At 45.3% G+C, this 10,670-nt stretch overlaps 1 protein-coding gene across 1 annotated transcript; it reads left to right on the plus strand.

Moving 5' to 3' along the window:
* Window positions 1-1,251: 1,251 nt before the first annotated feature.
* LOC100630385 (cell adhesion molecule CEACAM1) lies at window positions 1,252-7,458 on the plus strand. The gene is made up of 3 exons (XM_005596271.3): window positions 1,252-1,408; window positions 2,333-2,695; window positions 6,997-7,458. Exons 1-3 carry the CDS (start codon window positions 1,345-1,347, stop codon window positions 7,050-7,052), a joined length of 483 nt encoding a protein of 160 aa, XP_005596328.1. The 5' UTR covers window positions 1,252-1,344; the 3' UTR covers window positions 7,053-7,458.
* Window positions 7,459-10,670: the final 3,212 nt, after the last annotated feature.

Genomic DNA, 10,670 nt, shown 5'->3' on the forward strand with positions numbered 1-10,670 from the left:
CGCCAAGCAGAGGCCCCCAGGAAAGTCTAGAAGCACAGGAACAGGCTATAAGCCACAGTTCAGCCAACACACACAGAGCGGGCCTCCCTAAAACAGTCTCCGTAGGACCAGGAAGCCCACAACCACCTGCCCTCCCACCACCATGGTCCTCTTGACCAGGACATGCAGGAAAGCTTCCCCTTCACATCCAGTACTGCAGTTCCTTCTGGGAAACCTATACTGGGCATTTTTCACTGAGCAGAGGCCATGCTGGTGACACCAGAGATGGAAGGTCATTCCCCTCGCCAGTCATTGCTCAGCTTGACCTTTCCTCACCCCCGGAGTCATCTCTGTGATCTTCCTGCTGAGAGTAAATACAAGCTTCCCAGAGTATTTGAGGACACTGCAAAGACCCTGGTACCCAGCTAGGTTTCTTTGTCACAAACAGAAGTAATTCCCTAGGTTTGGGGAATCCTCAGTGTCTGTGAGTGAAGTGCTGACAGACCTAAGGACAGGACACAGCAGTGGCCAATGCTGGGGGGAAGACAGGTCATCTTCGCAGGGGACAGAGTTTCCCACCACCCTTGCTATTGAAAATGTGCTCCACAGGCCAGTGTGATCAGCATCACCTGAGAGCTTATTAGATGTAAACTCTCGGGTTAACTCCACACCTGCCTGCTAAGAATCTGCATTGTGTTAGATAATTGTGACTCTGAACAGGAGAAGGGGACAGACTGTCCTACCCCCCTGAAGTTGAATACCCACAAACCTGGACAGCTGCTAAAGTAGCATTTCTAAGGTGTCACCTGGACAATCACAATCTTTATCAAGTTCCTCAGGTGATTCCAATGCATAATGGGGGTGACACCCCTAGACCAAGAGTTCCTGCTGTAGCCTCTGAGCTCCACCTCTTAAGGGAAAAGGAAGAAGGGGATGAGAGAGAGGAAGAGTGACTATGAGTCCTGACCTGATGCTATGGAGACAGCCCAGGACATGATGCCCTAGATTTGTGCTTGTCCAAACAAGGATGTGTGTTTTTGTGGTGTGGTGGGGATGGTGGTTTGGAAAATCCCTGTTGAAGAAGGCATAGGAGTCAGCAGTTCCCAGGAAACAGGAATACAGATAGAAGAGCAAGAGAAACAGGGGACAAGGGAAGCAGGAATGAGGGGACGGAGTAGGAGTGTCCTGGGAAGAGACTCCACCCCTGCCCTCATGACCTGGCAAAGCACTCCTGCCCCAAAAAGAGGCACAGTACAGAGGGAGGAGGCACAGCAGAGCTTATGCCGGTGGGCAGCAGTACTTCTGAGCTTCTCTGGAGCCCAAGCTCTTCACACAAAGGGAGGAACAGAGCAGGCAGCAGACACCATGCAATCCCTCTCAGCCCCTGCCCATAGACAGAATGTCCCCTGGCAAGGGCTCTTGCTGGCAGGTAAGAGGGGATTATTCCCTGAGAGTGGTATGGAGATGGGAGGACAGAGACTGTTGGGTTCTCCTAAGTGGAACAAGGCTTGGAGAGGGGCTAGAAGAGTTCTGTTTGGACATGATGTGAGAGGACACAGGAGCAGAGTAAGATTGAGCAGGGTGGGGGGGGGGTGGATGAGGGGGTGGGATTCAGCAACAGATCAATTTCATGATCTGGAAGTGGTGAGGGGCAGGAATATCTCAATTACTCTACCGTTCTAAGTTAGTTATTACAGACCAATAATTTTTGAAAATTGATGGTAATAATTTATTTGAGAATGACACCATTAAATACTTAACTAGGCTCACTAAACACTGTCCTTCTCTACTACCCTTAGAAATAGGCAAATTAATACCAGGATGTTGAGGGCCCTGGGAACACTCATTCATTCATCCACAGGGATTTGCAGTCTTTTCTTGGCATGAGGGGAACAATAAGTTCAGACAAGTCCCTGCCTTCAGGAGCTCACATTCTTTGGGGATGAGGAGAGATAATCGAGAGATCTAGAATGTGATGCCAGGGACTGACAATGTCATGAAGGGAAGAGAGCAGGGAAAGGTGAGAAAGTGAAGATGGAGGGTCTTCAGAACAGATGGTCAGGGAAGGCATCTCCCAAGGACACCTCTGAAAGCAAGCAGGGTGCTGAGGGCAGTGAAGGAGTGAGCCAGGCAGACATCTGGGTAAGAGTATTGGGAACAGAGGAAATAAGTTCACAGGGGCTGAAGCAATGGTGCACACTGGTGAACTTGACCAGTAGACACACACACACACACACACACACACACACTCCGAGTCTAAGAGAAGAAGAAACGTCCTCAGGACACAGGGCTTCATCTTTCCATCCCAATAAATAAATCAAAATATTGATTGATCTCTCTCTCTTCCTCCTAGTCTCAATCTTAACCTTCTGGAACTCGCTCACCACTGCCAAAGTCACTATTGTATCGGTGCCGCCCAAAGTTACTCCAGGAGAGAATGTTACTCTAGTTGTCCAAAATCTACCTAGGAATGTTATAGGCTATACCTGGTACAAAGGCTATGGACCAGCTCGCAAACAAAAAATTGCATATTATGATACAAACAGAAAAGTAATGACCCCAGGGCCTGCATTCACTGGTCGAGAGACAGTATACCCCAATGGATCCATGCTGTTTCAGAAAGTCACCGTGGAGTACACAGGAAACTACACGGTGTTTGTCATAAAGAGACGTCTGCGATATGAAGTAGCAATTGGACAGCTCCACGTATACTGGAGTGAGTGACTCCTCTCTGATCTCTGGGTGTTGGATGGGGTGAATTCTACTTCACACAGAGAACTTACTGGCCTGGACTGTGCCTAAATATCCCTCTGCATTATGTCCCATGTTGGGATTTGAGCATTTAGTGCAGGACACAAACAGGGGAGATGAACTTCAAAAGACGGGAATTCATTTTTGGGAATCAGACTGTTCAGACTTTCCCTGTGGAGATAAGGACCAGTCTGATGGGAATAACCCAGCAGAAGGAGACCAGTCTTGGTCCAGCCCTCTGGCTCCTCCCTGAGACCATGACACTGAGAAAGATCCTGCAGGGCTTGAGGATCCCTGGGATCCTCACAGAAAAGTCCAGCCACGGACAACCCTACCCAGAGCCCTGTCCCAGGTTCCCGACTCCAGTGACTCTGGGGAGCCTGTGGCAGGGTTGGATTTTGGTATCCTGGGCAAGGCCGACTGGGAGCAATGATTTTCTGGCAGCCTGACTTCCAAAGCCCCTGAGCTTGTTACCATCCAGGTCTCAGCCCCGAGAGCCACATTTAAGCAGGAGCAGCGCCTGAACCTTGACCTGAGATTCAGCATGGAGAGCACAGAGGGACAAGGCCCCCAGATCATTAGCCAACTGCCTTGGGGAATTTAGGACACTACAAGGAAGAGTCAGTGTCCCCAGGGGAAGAACAGAGCTGGGAAGATGCTGCTGGCAGCTCCTTATTTGCCAGGAATCAGGATTAGTAGCACTGTCTCTCGGAATCAAACAATAACGGACGCCATTTATTTGGGCAGCTCCTCTCTAGGAAGATTTAGTTTAGCTCCTGAGATGTTTTTAAGGTTAATTCATTGACTGCCTGGTAGTCAAACCTTTATTCTACTTCACTGAGGGGAAAGTGAGGTACAGGGAGATAAAAGTAAGTGAAACAGTGTCATACAGATCAGGAGTCACATGGGGTCTTTGTACAGCCACAGTACCGTCCTCTCCTCCACTGGGGGATGTTATTAGGTGTCTGTGGGCCCCGAGACCAGCTGTGGGTTCAGATCCTTCCTTTTTAGGTGGCTCTAGCTCAGAGGGAGAGATTCTGGTCTGGGGAGTGACAGCAAGTAGAAATTTAATCCAAGTTCAGTCTAGAACCAAATTACCTAATCAAGAATCAGAGCCAGTGCAGGGAATGCCCAGGCCGCCCCCTCAGGTGTCTGGTCCAAGCTCCCTGCACTGAACTTGAAATCACTTATTTGTTTCCTAATGTGTTGGGGTCACTCCCACTGGAAGATAAGGAAAGGACTTTGTAGTCTCATTCTCTGCTCTACATCTGCAGCCAGCCCGGGGCCCAGATGTAACTAATTCTCAATTGCTTTCGATGAAGGGTGAAGGAATAAATGGTAAATGGAGGAAAGAATAATCTAAATTTTCTGCAGAGACTGGAATCTGGATGCAGAGTCCTTGGACTTTTGTCCAACAGAGGATAGATTCTCTCACCTTGCAAGGGCTGAGGCCTATGTCTCAGGTCTTTTACTGCTGTCTAGAGAAAGATTCCTTCCCGCAGTTGGGCTGAGAGCCCAGGGTATTAATCATAACTTTCACATATGCAAGAATTTTAACTTCTGCTCAAATTTCTATCTCATAACCAATAAACACAGAGGGTTCGTGAGGGCCAGATCTGCAGGAAGTTCAGAGACAGAAGAGACATTAAAGACCACGGGCAGAGATCAGGTTCTGCTGCCAAAGCCAGGTAGCATCTGACTGTCCCCTCATTCTTTTCTGGAGCATTTTTTTTGATTCTCTGTATTATTTATTGGGTCACTGCCTCATGGTAGTTACAGTCACCTGGGAAGATCTGATCAACATCCTTGCCTCAAGTCCTGAATACTCACCTGACTGCTTTACTTGCTCCTGGTCCTATGTGTTATTTACTCTCAAACCACAGAGCCACCCTTATCCATCTCTAGGAGAACCTTGAATATGGTGCCTCCAAGAAAACACACCTCACTGGGTGAAGGAGAAGTGTGTAGTGGGAAGGAATCATCCTTGGTTGGTCAGGCAATCAGCTGGTCAGTGAAGAACCAGGAGAGGAACAGAGGGTGGTATTGGGTGGCCGATTGTCTCTGATTCTACTCTTTTGTCTTTTCAAAACCAAACCCTGCTAACATATTGACACGTGAGAAATCTGTGCTTTCTCCCAGACATAGAGCAGGTGGCCTTACATTCTCTGAGAGCTCAGATCCTCAGGCATTTTTCGTGAGGTCCACAAACGTGCCTTATTCTTTGAAGGACTCAGGTTGGCTGAGTGGTGAGAGATGCCAACTCTCATTTGCTGATATTTCAATAACATCATTTGGTTTTCTTGTTGTTGTTGTGTTTAGCAGTTTTTTTCTATACTCTGGATATTGACCCCTTATTGATATATAAGTAGCTAATTATTTTCTCCCATTGCATAGGACACTTTTACTGTGTTGATTGTGTCTTTTAATGAACTGAAGGCTTTCATTTTGACAAAGTCCAATTTATCTAGTTTTCTCTTTTGTTTCTTATGTTCTCAGTGTCATATTAAAGAAATCACTGCCAAATCCAATGTCAGGAAGCTTTCTCCCTATATTTTCTTCTCAGAGTTTTATAGTTTTAGGTATCATTTTAGGGTTTGATCCATTTTGAGTTCAGTTTCGTATATGGTGTAAGGCAGCAGTCCAATCTCCTTCTTCTGCTTGTGGAGATCCAAGTTTCTAAACTGTTTGTTGAAAAGACTGTTCTTTCTGCATTGGATGTTCTTGGCATCTTGCTCAAAATCACTCGATCACATGATAGAGGATTTCTTTCTGGATCTCTGTTGTATTTGAGACCCTATATGTCTGTCTTAATGTCACTGCCACCCTATTTGATTCTTTAGCTCTCTGGAAAGTTTTGAAGTCAGGAAGTGTGAGTCCTCCAATTTTGTTCTCCTTTATAAAGATTGTTTTAACTATTTGGGTCCCCTTGTATTTGAGGTTAGATTTTCTATTACTGCAAAGATTTCATTTGATTTTGGTAAGGATTATATGAAATATGTATATAGTTTGGTATATATTGCCATCTTAACAATATTAATCCTTCCCTTCCATGAACATGGATGTCTTTCCATTATTTGTGTCTTCTTTAAGTTCTTTCAGAACGTTTGGTAGTTCTCAGTATGCACATCTTTCACCTCCTTGGATAAGTTTATTCCTAAGTATTTCATAGGTTTTGATGCTATTTAAAGTTAAACTGTTTTCTTCATTTCTTTTTTGGATTGTTCATTGTTATTGCATATAAATGTAATGATTTTGAATGTTGATTTTGTTTCCTGCAACTTTGCTGAATTTGCGTATTAGTTCAACAGTTTTTTTGTGTGTATATGTGTGTCATTTTTAGGGTTTTCTACATATAAGATTATGTCTTCTGGTATATAGATCATTTCCCTCCTCCTTTCCAATTTTGATGCCTTTTATTTCTTCTTCTTGCCTCATTGTTGTGGCTAGGACTCCTACACTATGTTGAATGAGTGGTGAAAGTAGCATCCTTTTCTTGTTCATGATCTGAGGGGAAACACTTCTGTGTTTCACCTTTGAGTATGATGTTAGCTGTAGACTTTTTACTTATGACTGTTGTCATCTTGAGTAGTTTCCATCTCTTCCTAACAGTCCTTGTCTTTTCTTAAAACCCTAACCACTGCTCTCTAGAATGCTTCTTCACTGTGGTTCACTTCACAGGCCAGGAATTAGAAGCCCTCCTCAGAGTGACAAATCCTTTCGATTAGAAGCTCTCCTGGTCCTAAGGTTGTGAAGATTGGTCAGGGCCATCCTCATTCCCTAATAAATTATTTAACAATAAGGACATGCCTTCTAACTTTATGCAACATTCTTTTGGACCCAGAGGTTGACACACCTGGCAAGATTGCCTACTCCAATACACACAGAAGGGTACATAGGGGGTGTGGCCTGATCTCTTCTGAACTCAAAGAAATTCATTGGAAAAATCAATCAAATTTCATGAGAGAAAAATTAGTCCTGGTCATGATGTCATAGGATCCATTGGAAGAGAATAGGTTCCTGGTGCTGATACTACAGAGATGTCCAGGGGGACCGATCAAAGTCATCCTGTGATGATATAGGAATCAAAAGGGGAGATGGTGCCCCCTTCTTACAGATCATCACTTGAACAAAGGCACTCATCCTTTTGCAGGGGTCAGGGCCATCCTTTGGGTCACCTATACAGAGTGGCTGAGATCTCTGAGGAAAGAGCATTGCCCCATGCCCCAGGCCCACTCTCTGTAACTCATCTCTTCTGTTTCTCCACAGAGCCTGTGTCAAAGCCCTCCATTAGAGTCACCATAATACATAAAAATGCCAGATAAGAAGCTTGTTGTCCTGACCAGCTGCACAAATGACTCTGAGATCTCCATCCTTGGTTCTTCCATGACCAGAGTCTGCAGCTCACAGAAAGGAAGACACTATCCAAGGACAATAGAACCATCACCATACACCCCATTGGGAGGGAGGATGCCAAGCTTATCAGTGTGATGTCTGCAACCCAGTCAGCTCCAGCCAAAGTGACCTCCTCATGCTGCATGTGAAATATGAGTCTGACCTTCTGGCTCTCTTATCCTCCTCTAGCTTATTAAACTCTGAAAAGATTTTTTTCTTACCTGTAAGATGATGATTCTGAGGCACTTCTCAGTAGAGTTGTTGTAATAGTCAATTATGAAGGTGGAAATTCCTTAGAAGACTTGCATTCAATCAATAAATGCTCAACAATCTTAACTGACTTTGTCATTATGTTGGCTTGAGGTCACTTTCCACTCCAGATCCTAGGTCCTCTTGGTCTGAGTTACACCATCTCCACAGTGGAATGCCAGGCAGTGCTTGTGCCTGTGGGAGCCCATAATAAGCTCTCAGGAATCACAGCTCTATCCCACCACCAGGGGGAGGTAAGGATGGCATCTGGATGATGTTATTGAGCACACGATTGGACAGGGGATATCCATGTGGGTATCAATACTGATCTTTTTCTCCCCATCTGATTCCTCTCAAAGTATTCCTAACGTCTTCCTGAGTATCCTTATTTTCATGGCAGTAGCGTTATTTGTGTAGGTACAGTATGACTCTGTCCTCCTTGTTACTAGGATATCATTGGAAAAATTCCTAGTAGAATCTCTGCTCTGACTCAAATGTCCTAGTAGAAAATGATGCCCATGTGATCAGATATGACCCACACTTTAATGAGCAAGGTTCACATGATGGGTGTTTTGGGGATCTGGAGAAGAGAAGACATCACTCAAAGCTATAGAGACTGCAGGTGAGTTCTGATGTCTAAGGTTCTTAATGTCAAGAAGCTGTTAAAAGTGCCATGTGAGGTTCCTTAGGAAATACTGCATCAGAGGAAACTATGTGGTGAGTGTGCAACTCCATAACACCTGTGCAATTAATCAGGGCAAATGGAGTAAGAGCAGCCTTGCTTTATGATCAAGAACACTCTTCTTTGAGGTGATCCTGGTTCATGATTTAGGATTAAGAGCATGTAGTGGGGCCATATAGGGAGGCTCCTTTTGGAGCGCTCCAGGATAACATGAGGATTCTGAGTGCAGGGCAGACATATATGTTGAAGGAGGAACAACTGGAGCTGTTGCAGGAAAGTTGGGGTGCCGTCCTTCCAGATATGGAGGGACATGAGGGGTGAGACATAGGATTGAGGGGAAAGAAGAATACTCTTGGAGACTCTGATTAGTGCACTCACACAGAACAAGATGGAGTGCCATATGCACAGTCTGAAGGGACATGGGACAGAGGACAAGGGGGAGAGGGAAATGAGCATGCAGTGGAGTCTAGGAGTCTGGAGAGTAATTAAGGAGAGAGGGAAATGAGCATCCAGTGGAGTCTAGGAGTCTGGAGAGTAATGAAGGATTGAACAACAGTGGACACCATGGATGCAGAAGACTTGAGATGAGGGCATTTAGGAAATGAAGTGGAAAGTGAGTTTGTGCATGGGTAGTCAGACTAGAAAAGGGATCTGGGATGAAGCCTGGGGGAAAGTGTGGAAGGCAAGGCAGGGGTGACAGTGGGGAGCAAATTCAGGGCCAGCCTTTTCCAGTCTCTGGTTCTGACCAGGTGAGTCATATTCAGGTTGCTCTTAAAGGCTGGGAGCACTTAGAAAAGCCAGATGCCTCCCTTGTCCCCTGAGCCCACTTCAGTTGAGTCAACAAGTGAGCCATGTCCCCAGGGGACTTTTGTGTGAGTGAGTAAGCATGAATAGGAGCCTGGGGACACCCAGGGGAGGGCATATTTGGGGGTGATGTTTGAGGTGAGAATGAAGTTGGAATGTATGCAGTCTTTTCCTTCTTTGCTGACTAGTCAGACTGACCTTCACTCTAGTGCATAGACGAGAACTATGTCACAGTTGTCAGTGAAGAGTGGTCGGTGCCATGAAGGTATAGGTACCTGTCCATTTTTGATACATCTTCTCTCCCCACCTGGCTTTATGTCGGTGGGTGTGATAGAACCCAGATCATGATGAGGAGTTCTGGCTCCCTGGTCACATTCTTCACATGTTCTGACACTCTAACTCTTCCAAGACCTAGGAGGAGGTCAGGAGATGTTTTTCTATTGCTTCAGAAGGCATGGAATTGTTCCAAAACTCTAGGAGTCTGCATAGAATTCTCACCTAAGGTCCTGCCAGAGGCTCCACAAGCACCTTTCACCCTTCTAATGTGTGCTGGATGGAGGTAAATGTGCAAGAACTTGTCCTGTTCCCCAGAGGGTTGTCCAGCATGCCAGAGACTATTGGAACCTAAAACCTTCCTAGTTGTAGCAGATCAATGAATGGTCACACATGTGTGTACCCTTACAGCCCATGGAACTCTCTCACACTTGACCCTATTTCTGATGTCATGGTCAACACTGATGTCATTTTCTTTGTCATCAATTTCCTTTGGCATCCACTTCTACCCTTTGGTGCATATCTGTCTTACTAAGGCATTCAGAATATTTGCCATTTCTTGTTTGTAATTAGCAGGAAAGCTTCTAGTTTTCACCATTAAGCATGATATGATTTGTAGGTCTGCAGGGTTTTTATGAGTTGAGTTGATATGGAATTGACTTGGAGGATGAACACATTTGCTTTGCTAGGTAGGGCTGGCTTCATGGGCTCTGTGTACATACACTCTACTCGGTGATGTATACTATCAATGAGTAGGCCCTATGGTAGGTTTAATGCTCTGCTTTTGTCATCTTGAAACTTTTCATTATTTTTGGACAAGGAGCCATGATTTTGAATTTATACTGAGTCCTACAATTTATGTATCTGATTCTGACCCTGGGAGTGACAATGGGTGGATGGGCTCCCTTGGGAAAACAGTTTGATCCTATTGGGATGGGCACTTGGAGGTTTGGCCGCCAGAGAGTGGCACCTTCACAAAGTAACCTGGAAGGCTGTGAAGAGAGATGTGGAGTTTGTTTTTTTATACTCTATTTATGTCATTATGTGTCTCTAACTGCCCACAGCCACCCCTCACATCCATAGCTCATAGAGGAAATGTACTCCATGCCTGATGTACTTCAGAGATTCTAATTTTGGACTCCCCATCCAAGGCTGAAATGAAGAAATCACACTTAGTTGGCTCAAATATGAATAGCATTAAGAGACATCATAAAGTCCACACTGAGTTTTGGTGTTAGGAAAAAATGGGAGAGATGGGAGTGGGAAAGGAGTCTGTTACGGTAATGATGGAAGAAAGTAGCTGAATCCTTGTCTTTCAAGAGGGAAGACCTTAGATAATGCCTGAAAGTGAAAAATCAGCAAGTAGCCTCAGAGCATGTTACTCAAAGATGACTTTAGTTCCATCCAGAGGAGCTGCTGCTGTTTGGCACACATCTCAGTTTGGCCCAGACAGGAGAAGCCAGGACCTTCCTGCAATCACTCTGAACAGAACACACAGAGACACTGGGCTTATCACGGCCAAGTCCAGTGTTGTCACAAA

Source organism: Equus caballus, chromosome 10 (assembly GCF_041296265.1).
Source record: "Equus caballus isolate H_3958 breed thoroughbred chromosome 10, TB-T2T, whole genome shotgun sequence".
Taxonomy (NCBI): Eukaryota; Metazoa; Chordata; class Mammalia; order Perissodactyla; family Equidae; genus Equus; species Equus caballus.

What these genes read in the sequence shown, in the direction of transcription:
- LOC100630385 (XM_005596271.3), top strand. Translation starts at nt 1,345, where the DNA reads ATGCAATCCCTCTCAGCCCCTGCCCATAGACAGAATGTCCCCTGGCAA. An exon ending in GCAAGGGCTCTTGCTGGCAG is followed by an intron (nt 1,409 to 2,332) that starts GTAAGAGGGGAT and finishes TCTTCCTCCTAG; the next exon opens with TCTCAATCTTAACCTTCTGG. An exon ending in ACAGCTCCACGTATACTGGA is followed by an intron (nt 2,696 to 6,996) that starts GTGAGTGACTCC and finishes GTTTCTCCACAG; the next exon opens with AGCCTGTGTCAAAGCCCTCC.